Source organism: Agelaius phoeniceus, chromosome 1 (genome assembly GCF_051311805.1).
Source record: "Agelaius phoeniceus isolate bAgePho1 chromosome 1, bAgePho1.hap1, whole genome shotgun sequence".
Taxonomy (NCBI): Eukaryota; Metazoa; Chordata; class Aves; order Passeriformes; family Icteridae; genus Agelaius; species Agelaius phoeniceus.
Window position 1 is genome coordinate 103,319,537 of NC_135265.1, and position 20,640 is coordinate 103,340,176.

The 20,640-nt window shown below is 36.6% G+C and overlaps 1 protein-coding gene across 10 annotated transcripts in view; it reads right to left on the minus strand.

Annotated features, from left to right (window-relative positions):
• The window catches only part of PTPRM (protein tyrosine phosphatase receptor type M), a 442,681-nt gene that overhangs the window by 252,307 nt on the left and 169,734 nt on the right, over nt 1-20,640 (minus strand). For all 10 annotated transcript variants that reach the window (XM_077184309.1, XM_077184292.1, XM_077184295.1 and 7 more), the window contains exon 7: nt 15,640-15,933. In XM_077184309.1, the coding sequence (XP_077040424.1) occupies nt 15,640-15,933 (294 nt within the window). The remainder of the gene's footprint in view (nt 1-15,639; nt 15,934-20,640) is intronic.

Consider the following 20,640-nt stretch of genomic DNA (forward strand, 5'->3'; position numbering starts at 1 on the left):
CAGCAATTTTATTTTTTTTTTAACCTATATAAAGTTGGGGGGGAAAAAAGAAAAAAAATACTGTCCATTAGATCATAATCTCTTAGTTGTTTTATTTCTTGCATTTCCATTTCTGGTGGACTGGATACTAACAGTAAAGCAAACCTACAGCCTATATCATCAAACAAGCTAATTTTCATATTTTCACTCCATCCAGTCTTACCACACCAAACAGAGTAAAATGGAATAGCATAAAATTTACCACAATTTTACAGGTATGTATATTTATTTCAGTGGGACTGAAGTGTAATTTGGTTCTAAATGCTACTCTTTTAATGAAGGAGTTTTGTAAACCAGAAGCAAAATATGAAGCAGAGGAAGAAAAGTAAAAGATAGAGTCTAGACAAAAGAAGCTGTCACAAGAAGAAACTAAGTGAAATAAACTGAAAAAGCAGATAGCACAGATAAGAATAATCTGTATTTTGAACAAACGTCCTATACACGAAAAATATGCTATAGTTCATGAAAAAAAAAAACAAATAAGAAAAAAAAGAAAGGGGATATATAGGTAATCTATACACCCTATACTGATTCACCTACAGCAACATATTACATATATTTTTGGGATTATAATTTAGCCTTTTTCACACTGCTAACTGGAAATTAGAAAAAGCCCATCTAGAAGCAGGGTCAGAGTACAGGCCTCCCAGCCTGACCTTGGCAGATCAGAACATCCAGAGTGCCACCACACACACCATAGGACAAGTACAGAACTGGGCCCAGCCAGCGTGGGGTTAGAAAAGGCAGGTCTTGCTTCACCAACCTGTTTGCTTTTATGACAAAAGTGACATGCTTATGAGTCCTGTATACCTAGATTTCCATAAAGCAATTGACACCATCTCAGGAATAGTGAAGCCAGCAGGACCAGGGCAGTGATTGTCCCCCTGCACTCAGCACTGGTGAGGCCACACCTGGAATCCTGTGTTCAGTTTCAGGTCCCTCCCTGCAAGAAAGGTATTGAGGTGCTGGAGCATGTCCAGAGAAGGGCAACTGGGCTGGCAAAAGGTCTGGAGCACAAGGCTTATGAGGAATAGCTGAAGGAGCTGGAGGTGTTTAGTGTGGAGAAGAAGGAAGCTCAGGGGTGACCTTATTGCTCTGTACAACTATCGGAGGGTGTAGTGAGGTGGAGATGCCTCTCTTCTGCCATGTCTCAAGTGAAAAGATGAGAGGTAATGGCCCTGAATTGCTTAGACTAGATACTAGAAAAAAAAAAAATTCTGCCTCTGAAAAAGGCATTGGAATATGTTGCTCAGGGAGGTGGTGGAAGCACCATTTCTGGAAGCATTTGAGAAGCATGTGGCTGTGGCACTTGAGGGGCAACTATGTGGTGCTAGGCTGATGAATTAACAAGACATTCTTTTTCAACCTCGATAATTCTGTTACTATCTGAAATCTGATGAAAAAAGACCCTCCAGAAAACCTCTCCTCTTCCATTAAGAATAAAAATAGAATGCAAACAAATCCAATCCTTCTGACAAAATGGGAGAACTATTTTTATTTTCCTCTAGAGCATGAAACTCTGCTGGTAACACTGTACTGTTGTGAGCTTATTCTTAAGCAGCACAATTCCTTGGCACCTCTCATAGTATTTCAAATCAGCTGCATAAAATCCATGGCAGTTGACTTCAGAATTTGGTCTTTTTATCTGGTATGGAAATTCTCTTGTTTATATTAGATCTTTGGGCAACTTCTATCTCCACTGACGGAACAAATAGTATCATCCTTGAAAAAGCTACTGAAATTGAGCCGAGTCAGTGTGCTATTCTTTAACCTTGGCAATGGCCCACCTAAAATTAATGGATACAGTTTGGAAGATTAAGGGGACACTTGTCTTCTCTGTTTAGAATAAGAACACATCCTGCTCAGATTCAGAAAGTCAAAGCACCATCTTGCATTATATCGCAGAACTTAATCAACAATGTCCTAAAAGAGAGGGTTTAAACTAGATCTTATTTTAGGAAAGCAACTGGTTTTTGTCCTTCATCAATAGGTACTAGGACTATAACTGTTCAACAGCCCAGGCAGGTCTTTTTACATATTTGATAGGAGCAACTGATCTTACCTTCATCCTAAAATGCTTTATCTTTATCCCTAAGAGACTTGTGGGTACTAACAAAGATGCAGTAGGTTAGTCTCTCTAGAAGCATTTTACTTTCAGTAGAAACAGATCAAAATTTAAAAGACAAATTTAAAATAGGAAACAAATAAAGGAGTCTTTTAGAAGATAAGCAAAACCACTTTGGCTTCTGCTTTCAATCAACCTTTAACAGCATCTCTCCTTCCATGCTGACTACAAGTTACCAAAGATACAAACTCAGTAGCACAACCACCATTCCTGATAGCCTATGTAAAAGCTTGAGGCAGCTCTTAGTTGGAAACTTATACTTCTGCTGAATATTAGAAAATAAGTTTACAGGAGTAGTATTTATTGTTTCCATAGGCACTAAGCTGTGCAAGGAACCACAAAATTTCCTTACTCATAGCAACTGCGGGGCAAAATCAACAGAAAGTTTATTATGAAAATATTGACAAAACCTTTTCAAGTTTGATCATAGGAAGCAAAATTAAGTCTAGTTTTACTGGCTGATATTTAATTTTGCCAAAATAAAATGACCTGAAATAACAGCATGATGGAAATACAATTATACAGCATAATAAGATTGCTTATTAGTACCTTAAAAACAAACATTTCTTTGTTTCCATGATTACACCTGATAAATACCATAGACTTGCCTCAGAATTTTTTTTTTCAGCAAAAGATCATTAGCAGTGAGAACCAAAATCTAGTGTTATTTCAATTATTGCTTTATCAACTGTGCTTTTCAGGATTATGCTTACATAACCTATTTTGTTATGTGGTTTACACATAAAATGCTACCCAAAAACTGGAGCTAAACATAACGAATAAAACAGGAATGTAATGAGAACTGATATAAGCAAATAAAAATGCTGGAAATCAACAAAAAATGCAGCCCCAGGTTGGACTGGATTAATGAGCTTCAACCAAACAAAAACTTTTACAAAAGGAAAGGACTCAAGGTCTCCTGAACCTCATCTAGAATGCTTCTATCTGAAATACGCTTACTCCTCTCCCCTCCTCAAAAATAGAGAGATTCCACATTCACTTCTGCTCCCCTACCCAGCCCAGAAAGCCACTTTTTTTGCCTTTTGTTTCTCTGTATGAAGAACTAGGATCTGTAATATCTGTAATGCATGCCAGGTTTCTACAAGTTTTGATCTGTGAACAGGTAAAGGCTTATTGACCCATGACACCTTCTGTATGTTCCTGCAGGTTGTTTCATTCTAGTGCATTCTTGAGTTGCTGCACATCTCACCTTCTGTTTTTTACTGGAAAAAGTGATTCCATTTGTAATGTTAATATCTAGTATCACTGCAACACCACTGAAGCCTTTTTTTCCCCATCCCAAACACAAAACCAGTAATTTTTGTACTTGTGGAAACTTAAAATTGAAAACAGGCAATTTTTTTTTGTTTGTTTTCTACATCATGTGCCCTGTTCCTCTTTTATAGCAATGCAAAAGTGTGATTTGAATACCTGGACAGTTTTGTACCAGCCAAGACAAATGAAGTCACTGTCAGTTTCTTTTAAAACAGTATCTGAATAGGATATATTCTTTAATATTTCATACTGAAAAATATCAGATAGTCACTACTACTACTTTAAACTTAACTCAATGCATTTCCTTTTAGCCAGGCATGTAAAAGCAACTAAGTAACTTCTGAAGTCATTTGCTAACCTTGTATTTAATGTTTTGCATGAGAAATAGCACAAGCAAGTATATGCCTAGAGACACCAGTGCACACAGCTGTCACAAACATTTTATCACCAGTCCCTTACCAACTGTTTGTGCAACATTGCCAATTAGCAGCTTATTCTGAAATGGCTACTCTTCCTCTTTTATCATGATGGAAACTTTTCGCAAACATAGTTCAGCCTTTGCTTAAAATGAGTTTTAAATTAACTTATCCATTGTTATGTGTCTTTCCATCATCGTTTAATAGTTCCACCATCCCTTCAGGGCAAGAAATAATCTTGTGGAGGGAAAAAAAAAAAAAGGAATTGGTTACTTGTGCTGACAAAAATAAACCTAGGTGCATGTGTTGTAAATCTGAAAAATAAGTCATTATTTATATACAATCTAAGGACTTCATAAAGATTTGCTCCCATCAGTTGCTCGTAATAAGCTAGCTGCTATGAAGAAATAATTAAATGTTTAGATGTGTCTAGGATTTACTTGTATTTATAGAATTCTCTGAATGTTACTTTTTTCTTCTTTGTGCATTGTTAAGACATGGAAAAGGCAGAACACTCTTGCCCTGCCATTTCAGCAATTCAACTTGTCAAATCAACTGCGATTAGATTACAATTGTTACAGAAGACATCTAAGGCCATGCCACTTTAAACTTCTCAATAACAGAAGACAGCTCAAAACATTTTAAAGAAAAAACCTCTTATCTGATCCATTGCAACATTGTGCAACTGTAAAGCTCCAAATGCAGAATAAACCTCTAAGATGTTATCTAATTGCAAATCGTATATTTGAACAATGGGTGCATAAATCAGTTTGTGAAGATTAAAACTCGTTGTTTGCATGAAAAGAAAGAAGACATACAAACAGGTCTCAGCAGCTTGCAGTAACAACCAGGAAGCAACTACTGCAGAGCATAAAAATAAAAGCAGAAAAGTACTTTCATAACAGATTTTTAAGATTTTAACACTGACGGCTTTCATAAGCAATGATCTGTAACTGGAGAGATTTACAGTAAAGTGGTAGTACACACAGCAGTAAACAACCACTTTGAATTTTAGTAGACAGTCTCTGAAAATTATCGTTATGAAAATAAACTATTTTCAAGGCACTTGTTTTAGGAACTCAGTACCAAATTGTAAACTAACTGCTTAGCAGAGATTGTGTCACTGTAACCCAGAATGAAATAAATTAGTTTTGGAAGATTCATGGCAAACTGTTCTGTGATGTTATCAGAGCAATAATAGTTCATTGTTTCAACAGTCTCATAGGTAAGATGAAAGTAATTTTTACTCAGTCAAGAGTCCAGCCATATTTTGAGATAAATGGCATATACATTTCACTTAAAGAACAAACAGATAGTATATCAAGAGGAATCAGAGTGCAATTAGACCTGTGCCTAATTAACGGTGATAACTGAAGCACATAAAACAGTATCATAAATGCAGAGACCAAATGAGTGTATGGAAGAAGAATGACATATCTAATTGTTAAATGACAGTGATTCTGAGATCTGCTCTTGCCTGCAAAAATCTGGTACCCAAACTTTTTAAATACTAATCTTTGCTGGTGCTCCCTTTGAAAGATTATGTAGGAATGAATGGAGTAGCCTTATAATGTATTTATTCATTTTCTTTGAGACTCCAGTACTGGAAAGCAAAGGGTCCATCTCAATAACTGGACAGCTTGAAAATGAGAATACACTGTCACTTCTATCAGAAACAACTCTGTTCAAGACTAAACAGGATCTTGCTAAGATGGCCTTTAAAAGATCATATTTCTTCATAAACAGCCTTAACTATAGACTTACCCAAAGTAAAGGTTAATAAAGAGAAACAGTCTGAGAAGCCCTATCTGCATAATATTACTGTGAATTACAGCATGATTCAACCACCAGAATTTTTCATCTCCTTTTACAGTAAGTGAAAAAAGTAACAAAAGGATTTTTAGTTTCTTTTTAAAACAACTAACAATACAATGCTGTTTTTCAGTGAAAGGTTTTTTGACAAAAGAAATGCTTTCATTGATTACCCTGAATTATAAATTATAGCTCTCTAATTTTTCCTCTTATAAATGAATACTCTTGACAATCTAGCCCCACATGTCAGACAAAAAACTGAAACATTTATAATGGAAATTTAATTATAGTACAACTTTTGCCAGTCGTCATTCCAAAGTCACCCATAATTATGCTCAGGTCATTAAAAGTTATTTTTTTCATTTACTTGGCCAAACATGCCAGTTACACATTGGTTCATCCTCTCAAATTCAACACTATGCAGCAGTAATTAAGAAATTTTTTTCAAATTTTTTTAAGCTAATTGCCAAGAAAACATCTGCAGAAATAGTCAAAACAAAGAGCAACTGACAGACAATTTGATTTTTGTTCCCAAAGAACATAAATTTTTAGAAATGAAAAGGCACTTCTGCATGTCAAGAGTAAACACTTATTACCTTTTTGCTTTACATGCATTTTCTATATGATAATTCTAAAAGATAACAGTCCACTATTAACGTGATTTTCTACTGCAAAACTTTGGCACCAAAATACCTTCAGAGTGCTTTTCGAAAGTACCAACTAATGAACTAACAAATGAAACTGAACTCTCCCTTTCCCAAAAGAAAGCCCTTCTTTCTCCTTCCAGGAAGTGGATCAAATTTAATGGAATGAGTAAGCATGAACTAAATGCAGAGATAGTTGTTAATATATTTTAAATAACAACAAGTGTGCTCAAATAATGGTATAAATTAAAAGATACCTAAATGCAGACATCAAAAGTATAAATTTGAAAACGAAGTTGTTGAAAGTATTTGAGATGGTTGGGCATACTGAAATGAAAGAGCCATAAGTCAAACTTTACTGGAAATTTGATTTTAATCTCCACTATTTGTCTTTTAACTCAGTACCTCGTGATAATGCTAAGCAAAGCCTTTCCCAATTTTATTTTTTTCTTCTTCTTAAAGATTTAAGTTAGTATTTCCTTGCTGAGTAAAATGTAAAATGTTTTTTTTCCTGGGCCAGAATTCACTTAGCCATGTAGACGCAGAATAGGAAAAAAAAAAAGAATACAGAGCATCTTTCCTCACTTACATTTTTCTGGCCTCTTAATAAGAATCTTGAAGAATCCCAGCTCCATGGGTATGCCCCTCTCTTCCTAAAAAACACACTCAACAGCAATTAGATGGATCATCAATAAAAACCCCCTCTTTTTTTACAGCTATAGAAGCTGAGGTCTAGTGCTCTGTAAACTGTCTCAACTTTGTTTTTGTTGTAAACAGAAATGTCATGCATGCATGCTCACCATGAGAGCTCCTTGGATTGTAGGACAGAATTACCTATTTACAGCACTGCAACAGTCTAGTACACTGAAGACAGAGTATTTTTTTCCTCCAAAATCAGGATATCTTTTCATCAGGATCTGCCCAGATTCCAGGTCTCAAACTTGACACATAGCCTACAGTCTAGGTTATAAAGTTGTAATTGAACTTTACAGAAAAAGATATTACCAGAAAAGCCAGAACTTAGCATCAGGTTTTTCTTCCTGGGAACCTTTAGGAGGTTGGACTGAATTCTGCAAACGACTCTGCAGTTACAAACAAACAGGTTTGCAAAGCCAAAGTGCCTCCCAAGCACTGAAAAAACCCAGAAGCACCTGAGTAGTGTAGTTGTTCATTCTCCTTTGAAGTGAGGTAAAATTAATATACCATTCTTTCTAAAACCTTTGATAATTATGCTTTTTTATTAATTTGGAAAAAAACCTCAAACTACTAAAAGGTTTAAAACCTAAAGCAGCTCTGTGTTTCTACATCATTCCTGGATGTTTCATGCTTCATAGATACTTCAATAGAATTGTGCAGTTATGTGCTTTTAAAGCTGGCTAAAAGCTACTGGGGAAGACAGCACACGGTCTAACAGTCTCAAACAAAAGAGTGAGCCTTAAAATATTAAAACCAAGGAGCATGCCTGTCTGTTCATCCATTTCCATCTTTCAACACCCTTTAAAACCACTGGCAAATTTCATCCGAATAACTCACTTAAAATTTAAACTAATTTGATACAGTACTGCTAGAATTTAATTCCAGAAGATGAGAGAGCCAAACTAGTGCCCCCATTCAGGAGGCACAGGGTAAACAATCAGAAGTCTAAGATCAAATACTCCATTTGACAACAGATTTGTTGTTAATTGTGTGCTCCCTCCTGCCATGCAGGTCTGTCATAAGGGAAAGTGGGATTACTTTCACAAGGTGGTGATATTTAGTACCACAGATGTCTATGGTACATCGTATTTTCCTGATGCCTAAAACAAGAGGAGATTTTAGACTTGACTTAGAAGTTCATGCAACTATATATAAATTTTTTTTAAGCAAGAAAACTGCCCTTTAGAGCCTAAATTCTCTTTGGCCATAGGGTTGATACATTCATATGTATATGAAGGAAAAAGAGATGGGGATATATGCGTGTGTCTGTATATACACATACACACTCTTTGGCACACACAGTTTTTCTTTTAGATAAACTGAAGTAAATATACACTGGTCACTTCAAATGTATAAAAGATTTTGCTTTGGTTCTGTTAAAGACCAAGTCAGAGGAAAAGCCATACTTTCCTGTTTCATTTGCCAAAGCTTTTGCCATAGGATTAACATAATTAAAAATGAAGTTTGCCTATGAGTGGAAGACAATATGGTGTAACTCTATTCCTCTTTGTCTTGGACTGTAAGACAAAGAGGAATAGAACTGGATTTAAAGAGATTTTTGTATGGGAGGAATTTGGATTATCTGGGTTTTTTCCACCCCAAGATTCTTGATAACACAACGGAAGCTGTTCTGTTAAACAGCATCAGAGAAGTCATCTCAGTGAGTAGCACCTTGGGCACCTTGTTTCCAGACAAGTGGCTGTCAAAGAAGAGCTTTAATGGAACAGCTGATGTAAAAATAGGCCTCAAAAGAGGAGAGAAAGTACTCAGCATAAAGTTGGTAAGGATAAATTTCAAGGCACCTATGAAATTTCACTGGAAATACAGAGAATACCCATTCCGGCTATTTTTAATTGTTTTTAATAACAGAGTACCAATGCATTAATTTAAATCTGCAGTAATAATACACTCCTGAGAAGAGAGATCCAAAGCATCTATGAAACAGCTTGTATTTCATTTGTTCAGAACAGAGTAATACTAAGGAACACTCTGTAAACATGGTGGTTTTTTACAAATATTTACAAGTATTTATTATTTACCACTTTCATTAAAGATGCCCACATGGCAGTCTTTTATTTATGACCAGTACATTCCCAGCTTGCAGGGTTTTTATCACACTGTAACAAGCAGTTCTTCCTGAATTGAAGTTGGGTACAATAATTGTTTGACTGTTTTTGAGCCTATCCTTGTAACTAATAAGAGACTGCAGCAAAGACTGGAGATGAAGATATGTCACAGGAGAAGTCATATTATCTACTTTTCCTTAAGGGTCATTATGTTTTATTCACATTGCCTCCACCTGGAAGATGTGAAATTAATAATTTTGCCCCTCAGGTTTGCTCTAAGTTAGTGAAGGTTCATTTGTCTCAAAGAGCAGGTTAATTTCTTCCTCTGCAAATGTTTTGAAATGGGAATCTGTTAAAGTGAAAAAATAACTCACCATTTATAAGACACCACTGCTTTTCACACAACCAAGGCATGGCAGTTATTATTCCTCTGTTTCCAGCTGTATATTAAACCAGCTGTAACTGTCAGGAAAAAATCCCAAATGTTTCTCCTTATTCTAATGTGCAACTTCTCAAAACAAACTGATCTGACAGTAAGGTTTCATGCTCTGTGTCCTATCTACACTAGACTATGTCTATATTCCTCTCATATTTCAGAGCACACATGTCAGAAAGAGCCAACAGACCTACATACTTGCAGCAGTTTTCCTGTCCTCTTTTTTTCCCCTCCCCTTCATGTGGTGGGGAGTTAAAATGTTCTGTTTCCCAAGTGAGATCTCTGGATGCTTTATATAACCAAAACCTGTTTATTTAGGGACCAATGGAGACACAAAAGTGCAGGTATTAGTAATTTCTATATAAGTCCAGTTCTCTTGGTTGCCAATATTAGAAGTTTTTGTGTTCATGGGCTGAAAATTCACTGAATGGAGAACCAACCTGTGATTTTCCCTGCAAAGGCAAGACCCATTTGAGATGAAGGGGCAGATACTCTCATGGTGTTTATTTCCTAAAAGAAAATGTTCTGTTTTCACTACCACTGGCAACAACAGATGTAGAGGAGCATCCAGAACAATGCAGTCAGTGTAACTTCAACTTTTGTCTGTGTTTAAGTCTTTCCATCACACTGCACCTCACTGTTTATACAGCTTCAGACGTGGACAGGAATACAGTGAAAGATCATGATCTGAGTATTAAAGCAGAGTTTAGGAATATGACTTCCCCTCTGTGAATCTATGCTGACCACTCCTGATCATGTTTTTGTCCCTTGTGTTCCTAAAAATGGTTTCCAAGTATGGCTGTTCCATCATCTTCCCAGGGTTTATGGTGACACTATCCAGACTGTAGTTTTTTGTTTGGTGTTTTTTCCTTTTTTTTTTCCCCAGGAACTTAAAGGACTCCAAAGGGGAAATTCTAGACTGTAAGACAAAGAGGAATAGAACTGGATTTAAAGAGATTTTTGTATGGGAGGAATTTGGATTATCTGGGTTTTTTCCACCCCAAGATTCTTGATAACACAACAGAAGCTGTTCTGTTAAACAGCATCAGAGAAGTCATCTCAGTGAGTAGCACCTTGGGCACCTTGTTTCCAGACAAGTGGCTGTCAAAGAAGAGCTTTAATACATTAGTCAGTGCTGAAAAACATTTGTGTTTTCTGAAGATGCATTTCTGTTTTGTTTCCCTATCAGAATTAAGTGACCAGTGATACAGACAGATGGACATATATCTCACTACGTAGTATTTTATTGGAATTTTATTAAAATCTTTCAGTTTACCTCCTGCACCTCTGAAAGCTGAAAAATCACCTGCTACAGTGCAGAAAATCCAAAACTAGCTTTTACCCTTAGGAGAAAGAGACCTCATATGAGACAGTTTGTAGAAGAAAGGCTTTAGAAAAAAGGACAATACAGTAGGATCTTACTTTCATAATAAAACCATAAATAAAATCTAAGTTCTCTGTGGACTTCTAGTTCTGATAAATCAATGCAACTTTCTACTAAAGTTTATTACAGTTTCAGGTCAGGAATGGAGGCTTTAGAAATATCATGGAACTTTTCCATGGAAAATAAAATGGTGCAACATCTGCACCCTACTCCTCAGGGTTCAGATGTCTCTGACCTGAGGTCGAGCTCTAATACAACACCGCTGCAAAAACCTTGGTTAAAACTTCTGAAGAAAATTGCTAAGAGAAAGAGACGTGGGAAAAAACCTGCAGTATGGCTTCAAGTTGACATTTTCCTATGATCACAAAACTAAGCACTGTTAAGACTTTGTTATATGCCTGAAAAAATCCTGAATCTCTTCACAGGCAGCTCCCCATGGTATAGCAATGAGAAGGAATAACTTAATTCCCAGTGACACTAAGATCCTTCCTCTTTTCTTGAGACAAAAAGGTAAAGAGACTGCAGTCTTGAAGGACAGAGAAAGGCAGCTGCCATTTCAACCTAGAGAAGTTCTTAGGAAGGAACTCATCTTTCCTAACAGTGAAGGGCATGGAAATCAGCAGTAAGCACCACTGAGTTTCAAGAAAGACTAGGACATGGACACTGACAAAGGGAGAGACTAACAAAAGAATAACAAAAGAAAGGTGGAAAACAGGGAAAACCAACTGCAAAACTGACTTATTATTCTGAATGTTGTACACAAGAAGATACAGACTGTCCATCCTGGAGACCTGGACAGTGCTCCATGTCATAGGGCAGGACAAAAGTGGTGGCACTGAGTACTGCCCAGCATACCTGAGCACACTGAATTTCAATACAGGGTTCAGAGAGTTCCTGGCCTGTGCCATCTGCCCAGAGAACTTCTGCCTTGTGCAACTTGATGCAGGTCTGAATTGATCAGAGGGAAGAGGATACTCATTCCATCAGTGTATTCTGACACACAGATTTTTTTTTCACAATGCCAGTGGATGCCAGTGGGCAGCACAGAACAGGTGAAATCAATTTGACACTTTGGAAGAATAACCAGCTGAATGCAAAGCAGTGAGCAAACTGAGAAAAACAAAGATTATTCATTTTCAAGAGAGGGGATTTAAAGAGTTCCTCTGCTCTGTTCTTCCAGTTTGTAACAAGCCTTCTAGGAGTACCAGACATTTCAAAACAAACCTGCAGCAGTGTTTCAAGAGCTCAGTTGTACTGGGAGTAACAGCTTTCCTCCTGACAAGCTCAGGTGATGGGATAGAAGAGACAGCAAAATCAACTATGTTAATTAAAACATTCTGTTACTTCATTGTATGAAAATTATTGGTTAAATTGACAGTGATTGTTTTTTGCAAATACTCCAGGGCAGTAATTGTGTCTTAGCACAAAGAAGTAGAGATCTGACTGTTAAAAAAACTCCACAGTTTGGAGATAATTCATAAGAAGATTCTTTTATTTTTTCAATTTTCCTAAGTTACAATAGAGTTTTCTGGTTCAGTAAAGGAAAATATGCTAATTTTCAGAAATTATGCCAAATGTCACAGTGAAAAAAAAATTATGAGAAAAAGAAAACAACTTTTCCTAGGGAGCCTTAACAATCCCCTCCTTTAGCAGGAGGGAGGATTTTATTTTAACTTTTCTTCCTAAGGTAGCTGTCTTTAAGATGTATCTGTTCACCAGCAGATTCAAGGAACAACATAAATTAGAAATAAAGTCTCCTAATAGTGGGGCCATAGCAAAGAAAAAAAATAAATTTGCAGGAGCTCATTTAGCAGTTCTACATTATTCAAGTGTGTTTTAACTGGGGCACTGTTTCACCACCAGAATGAAGAGACACAGACCAGATCAAGCTTTGTATCATGCAATGAATGTCAAAGACAAAGCATGCTGGAAAGCCCTGAAATTAATAAATCTACCCAGAGAAATACTGATATGGATAAGAAGAAACTGTGTAACACAGTCTGTTTTACTAATTCTTCAACATATCAACTTTAGTTTTACTATGGACAGTTCCACTGGTTTTGGGTCAGACTGGGTCTCATCAGGAACAATAGTGACAGGACAAGGGGAAGAGCTTCAAACTGGAAGTAGGTTTACATCAGATATTAGGAAGAAATTCTTTACTATGAGGGTGGTGAGGCAGTTGGAACAGGTTGCCCAGAGAAGTTGTGGATGCCCCATCCCTGGCATTCTGTATTCTAGGTTCACAACACCATATGAGATGACTGTGGGGAGAGGGAGATTTCAGCATAGGAACAGGTGGTTTAAATTCCAGACAATCTGGTAAGGCCTCCACTTCATACCTTTAAATGAGAAAACCCCTTCTTTCTGAGTCTGACTCAAATGTGGTTTACTATGGCCAAAATCCATTAAACTCCTTCAAACCTGTTCACATTCTAGGTTAAATCTAATCCAGACCTCAATGTAATTCTCTGGCTTTCTGAGAATTACACTGAAAGAGCACTTACATTATATTTCATCAAAAGGAAACAAAGCACTTTCTGAAGTGGCAACTGCTCCAGTAAGTGTGATGCAACCAAGTCCGGAGAGATTTTTTTTCTTTGCATTCTAATTATAGATGCTTTTATTTCATAAAGTTATAGATAAGACTTGTCTATTACAAGCCTCTGAAATCTCATTTTGCTAAAATGAAAACATATTTCAAATGCTTTGGAGAACTATTAAGATTATTGAATGCCTAGCATACTGCTTCAAGTCTCCAAGCAGTTCACTATCTTCCCCTAGGGAACAGGCAAGCAGCATGCAATTATCACAGTAATTAAAAAGGTGCAATGATTCTTCTCTTAAAGACTCCTGTTTTATTAATTCTATGGTATGCTTTGGAGACTGGCATTATTTTACTCCTACCCAGCTTAATTATACCGTCATTAGTTTATCAGCATCTCTTTTTAAACCCTTGGGCCAGTTATTAGCATGTCACTTGCTAACAGTTAACCAATAACCACTACACCTTCAAAGCAGGGTCTTCTGCTATAAAAAAAGCCAATTTGTAGAGACAGATTCAATATCATCATTCAATTTACATTTTTCACTCATTTAACTTTCTGCTTCTAATTTAAGAAGGTTACTGTTTAGCTTAATGAAAACACAAATAATTCTGATGTATTACAAGACACTACCAGGTAATAAAACACTTCCAGTACACAATGGTTTATGAAACTGAATACCTGTTTTAATACTCAACAGTATGTACCCACTGAGAAAACAAAGCATATGATATTCTTAAATATAACTAAAATTGTGGATATCACTCTCTCCTAAGTCTGGCTGAGGTGGAGTTAAATTTCCTTCACAGCAGCCTGTTTGGCACTGCATTTTGAATCTGTGACTAATCCAAGGTTGGTAACACAACACAATCCTACAGGACAGACTCATACAACAGCAAACACACCATTACCTGATCATACAAGCAGATGAAAAAACTATTAGAAAAACTGTTTAATGCTAAAATAACTGAAATAATTGTGTATTAAATATCTACTTACCTTGTCTAGACATACATTTAAATTATTATGAAGGGCATAGTGACCCAGAAACCCTCCTGAAGGAAGCTATACTTCATTTGTATGCTCCACTTTTGACTAAGCTGAAGTTAGCTTAGCTTAGTAGAGAAAATCTTATAAATACAAAATTCTTAACTATTACTATAACTTGGCTGCACTGCTTTCTGGTACTTTTCATTAAATACTTCTTTCCAGTTATGAGAGGAAGAAAAAATATCAAAAATAACATCAAATAATTAGTACTTGTATAAGTTTTCATCTTCCGAACATAAATGTGGGATTCTGACAGCAACTATATTTCATTTTTGACATCACACCATTCAATTCAACTGAAATGACATTTACTCACTGATAGGTGGCCAGGTGACTTTAAAAAAAGTATATGCTATGGAAACATCATTTCTGTTGAAGTACACAAATTTTTGTGTTAAAAAGGCAAGTAAGACTAAGTAATTCCTTAAAAGACAAGGAACAATGAGCTAATACCACTTGTTACTCCCATTTTCTCTAGCTACACTCCTGCCTATCTTCCACCAGCTTTACAGCAGCAAAGAGATGATTCAAAATATTGGGGGAAAATAGTAATGACTTAATAAAATCCAGGTCACCGTATCCTCTATTATTTTCTGAGCAGCTAAATCCCAAACTAATATCACTGCCAGTCTTACTGAAAATTATTCTACAATTGCTTCTATAAAATAGGTGAACTTTGTATGCTATTACAATCAGAGGTCAGCTCTATTAATTATAACATCCAAAACAGTAGCCAAGATTGCTACAACGCACCAGAAATTGCACTGTCTCATTCAGGAAAGAGACATGCTGTCAGTCACTCAGGAAAGCAGTCCTTTGCTAAACCTCATCTGCTAATTGAGACTCAACAGTGAATGCTCTTGCTGTTACCCAGGATCTCTTTCCACTTTATCTACAAGTTTGATACAACTGACATCGGGAAAAAAAAAAAGCACGCACAGTCCTTATTTCATCTGCAGTCTACAGGGGCATGGAAGGTTGCTTTCAAGGTCACTGTAGCCGGAAAATGCCAATATGTTATACTTAAAACCATTCAGTCTTAATTCCTGCAACCTGCTGTTGTAAGACAGTAAAAACTGCCAGTGAATTAACTTATGTCTTCAGCCCTAGAAACATGCTTACAACTTTCCTGTCACCTTGAAGTACCCACCAGCACATTTTGTTCTTGTTTTGAGAGCTGGGCCAGGAGATCCTGTTCCTCCTTCACCTGGTCTTGTAAGTAACACACTGATTTCATATTCTGTATCAGGATCCAGGTGCCCAATCTTATAGCTTGTGGAGTCCACAGGTTGTATGTCATACCAGCTTCCACTCGAAGTCCGATACTCAACTTCTCTTTGAATAATGGGTCCATCCCCATTGATGGAATTGGCATTCAGCTGTATCCAGAGGTAAGTTGCACCAACTGAGGACAGCTGAGGTGGAGCAATGGGAACTGGTGGCTCTGAAAAACAGTGAGGTATGATAACAAGCCATGATTACACTTCAATTTTTTCTACTTCTAAAACATTCAAATAAGCAATGACTTTTGTACTACATTAGAGCTGAAGACAGCATAAAAACATGGATATGAAGAAATCACCACTACAGACTGACTTATTTTCATTAAAATGCAATATTCAGATTCTTTTGCTTATGCAGTTGGAGATTTTAACCTGTAGCTTTTGGTTTAAACCTCATAACTCCAAATCAGGTGCAAATGGAATTCTATTCACTTGACATTCCATGGCAACTCCCAATTTAAAAAGAAAGAATCTCAGGTTTTCTCATACAAATACAGCTTGTTCTTGATATTAATATTAACCCTACTCAAAACTAATATTTTCAAGATACCATTCATGTTGTAGCCTATCCTTACACATAATGAGAATAGGAATTTCTGCAGAGAAACAAAATGAATTTTTTATGAATTATTTTCCATATACTTAACTACTCAGCCTTCATATTTTCAGACTTCTGTGTAAGCAGAGTAAGTAATTTTTCAATTTTATACTTTGGTTAAATTCAAGGATCTTCTAAATGAAAGCTATTGGAGGATTTCTTGAGTTTTTACTTGAGGTCTGTTTCTACTTCATGTAATGGCTATTTTCACTAACTGCCATACAGAAATGGTATTCTGCATCACAGAGCAAGCATTCATGTGATATCCTGATAATTTGGATTCTGAATATTTCAAACCTGACCAAAGTTTTAAATTAATTTAACGCTTTAATTTAATATTTGATGAACATCTTATTTTAAATTAGACTGCAGAAATAATTTGCAGACATCATCTTTTTTAAAGGTAAATAACAAATATTTTTTTACCCTATTGGTTAAATTATTCTGCTATTTCATGCATCATATCTGAAAAAAATTCACCTTCTTGTTGGTTAAATATATTCAGGTAGAATGAAATCAAGCCACTGTAATAAGGCACTATTTGATCCAATATTCTTTTCCATTCTTAACATGTCTATCAGCAAACACTGCCACCTTCTTAAGGCTACACAGAATATGCAATGAACAAAGGACATCTGTCTTCCCTGTGCTTTAGATTCAGATTGAGCCTCTTCTGCTAACCATCTCCCTCTGTGTTGAGATACAGGTAGCCAAACAGACAAGAAGTTGAATTTATCTATTTCATCATTTTGTCATGCTCTTCAAAGTCACAATTAAAGCAAAGAAAATAAAAGAAGGAAGCAAAAGGGAGAAAGGATCTCTGGGAAGCATTCAGTATTTCCTGAGAAACAGCAGAATTGCTATTTTAACAAATATGTAATTATCCTACAGTATTCTACCTTTTTTCATTTATAGAAAGACTAACTCAGAACACTCAGTACACTGAAGATTAGCTGTGTCTCAGATAGATGGTGTTTCTAATTAGCAAGGTACACTTGCATGCAAGCTTCTCTCTCTGCAATCTGTTAGCAATTGATGAAATAAAACACTACAATCCAGCAAACACAGGCATCATTCACTGTGTGTTTTCATCTTATAAAAACTAAGTGATTACTATCATGAAGAACACAATACAAAGGGCAACAAACCAGAACATCTTCAAAGATATCTATTAAGCATTACTAATTGGAATTGACATAAAAATAGCTATAAAAAAATTGTGGCAGATTCCAGGATATAAAGAATATTGTTTAGATATTGTGATATGTGAGTTTAGATTTTCAAATCAGCAGTGAAAGCATTGTTTTATGTCAATAGCAATATATGGCAAACTGATGTCATTGCTGAGTTAGAAACATACTGCAGTTTTATTGAAACTATTCTTCCTAAAGTATGTAAACTATGGCTTCATACAGTGATAGTATGTCTGGAAACAGTTCTGACTTGACTCAAAATGATTTAGCATCAATTTAAATCACTAGGCTGTTTTGTGAACCAAGACGTGAAATGGAACTTTTATAAAGCATCCTAAGGCATTTAGTTAGCCATGCTGAAAGAACAGTTAATTACTTTCAAGTTTCAAATGCTACTAAAGGCTGTTGAAGTGCTATTCAAAATGCAAACTCAGGAGTTAGGTCACTAAGGTTAGTGGTTACACCAATTCATTCCAAATATTACAAGTACTTGAAACAGATAGTATTTTATTGTCTTTATATACCTCAGGGCATGTTTTTCAATTCTCTGGGACCACAATGAAAAGGTTAATTCAAGTTACACTATTTCAGCAAAGCCTGCAAATACTGCAATTTCATACTATTAACATGGTTTAAGACCAAAAGTTACCTTCTTACCAGAGATTGAGAGTACCTAAAATCAACCCTTCATTACACATATGATGCTCATATTAAGTGACTGGTTAAAAACATGAGAGTCAATTAAAGCAGATCCCCTAATACAAACACTGTATATACAAATATAATGAACTGATTTTAAGAGTGAAGTCTGAAATGTATTCTTCTGTTCTATTAATTTATTTTTTCTTTTGACAGAATGATTTAATATTTTTAAGATGCTGAGGAGTTTGAATCAGGTAGGTACCACACTGCAGCACTACTGTCCTTCACTAAAAGCAGTTTTACTGGCAGCCCCTGGGGTAGTCTCAATTAAATTTCATGCAAATTAATACCTTTACGAAACAGTACAATAGACTTGATATTTCAGGGCTGTGTATGTTCAAGGAAGGATGTTCAACTGACAGCAGAAACAAGTTTGTAGCAGTAGCTATTTAGTACAATGACTTATCTTGAAGAGGAGTTCTTCCTTGCAGATCTCCTCCTGAAGCAAATGGCCAAATTTATTCAGTACTGTGAATATTTTGAACATAGGTTTTTAAAATAGAATATTAACTGAAAAAAAAGTAGATCCATACTTCAAATTTTATGCCTTTTAAGACTTCAAACCTCCTCTTGAATTCCCTGACAAGTGACAATGGGCACAATACCTTAAGGAAAGAGAATAGTGGCTACCTTATAAAGCCAGAGGTCTCCAGGTGACAGAAAGCTTTAAGCAGGTGCTCTCAAGTAACTCTACATAAATGGATCACTTATATTAAATATGAGAAAAAGACAGACTTTATATCATAAAGAGCAGCCCCTTCTCTCACACAGATAATAAAAACAAATGTAGACATACATGAATGTAAACTATTTAGTCTTATGCACTTTTTATAAATTGAAAACACACTTGAAACTGCAACTCCATTTAAACTACTTTGTTCTTAAATTACACAGATTTTCCAAACATTTTCTACAACATCTAAACATCTTTTACTTTGCAGTTATTTTCAAATTTTAATTGGGAGGGCAAAGGCATCACACTGAGATGCCACTGGAGGTAATATAAATCTCTAAGATTAAAGTGAGTTAAAGAAGACAAAAATAGACATTTCTTCTCTGTGGCTCAGAAGCACTATCTTGAAAAATGACAAAATCTACTTCCTCACTTTTTGCAAATGCATGAATGTGGATATGTTTACCCTCCCCTCTTTCTTCCCCTCTACAAAATCATAGAATCATGTTGGAAAACACCTCCAAGATAATGAAATTCAACCTTTGACCAAACACCAAGATGCCAACCATGGCACTAAGTCAATGTTTTCAGGGATGCGGACCCCACTCCCTCCCTGGGCAGCCCATTCCAATGCTTAACCAAGAAAAAATATTCTTCCTGATGTCCACCCCAAATCTCCCTGGCAATGCTGGAGTCTATGAGCTCTTGTCCTTTCCCCTGTTGCTGGGAGAAGAGGCTGACCCCCACCTGGCTATGACCTCCTGTCAGGCAGCTGTAGAGAGCAATGAGGACCCCTCTGAGCCACCTTTTCTCCAAGCCAAATATCCCCAGCCCCATCAGCAGCTCCTGACCCACTCTCCAGACTCTTCACCAGCTCCTTGCCCTTCTCTGGACTCACTCCAGCACCTCAGTGTCTTTCCTGTAGTAAGGGGAGCAGAATGAGACACAGCACTCAAGGTGTGGCCTCACCAGTGCCAAGTACAGGGGGGACAATCACTGCCCTGGTCCTGCTGGCCACATCCAGGCCAGGGCGCCACCGGCCTTCTTGGTCACCACATGCCAGCTCAGGTTCAGCCAGCTGTCAACCAGCACCCCCATATCTTTCTCCCCAGCTTTTAGCACTTGTGTAGTCCCCATTTTAACCTACCTTCCTCCTCGCATTTCAAAACACCGCCCAGTTTGCCTTTCCTTTCTGTCCCAGCATGAACAACCTCATCTGGGTATGCAGCTTCCTGTTCTTGCACTCCTCACTATCCACATTGTTAATCCATCACCATTTTACTCTCAAAGTACAAGGATGAGGACTGTATACTAAAAGCACACAAATGGTAAGCTCATAGGTCTTGATCCCTGTGCCTGGATCCAGCACTGCCCCAGAGGAGCTCAGAACCCTCCTTGCAATTAAATTCTGTACACTGTATTTAGAATTTCAGGGGAATTGGAAACATGAACTCAAAGGAGTCCCAGGGTCTTGCTGGGTTTTATTTAGTAGTTTGTTAACTAACTATATTTGAGAACAGATTTTCACAGGAAGAGAAAAATCACATTTTTGACATCACTAGTACCCTCTTGAAAAAATATTACTGCTTCAAAGTCCAGAGCCTTCACCACTTTCCTATGGCAAGTTCACTAAGATGGATGAACTCTATCAGCTTTTCTTGTTGGAGGTTTTCTCAACACCTCCAGGCTGAGGCACACTCCC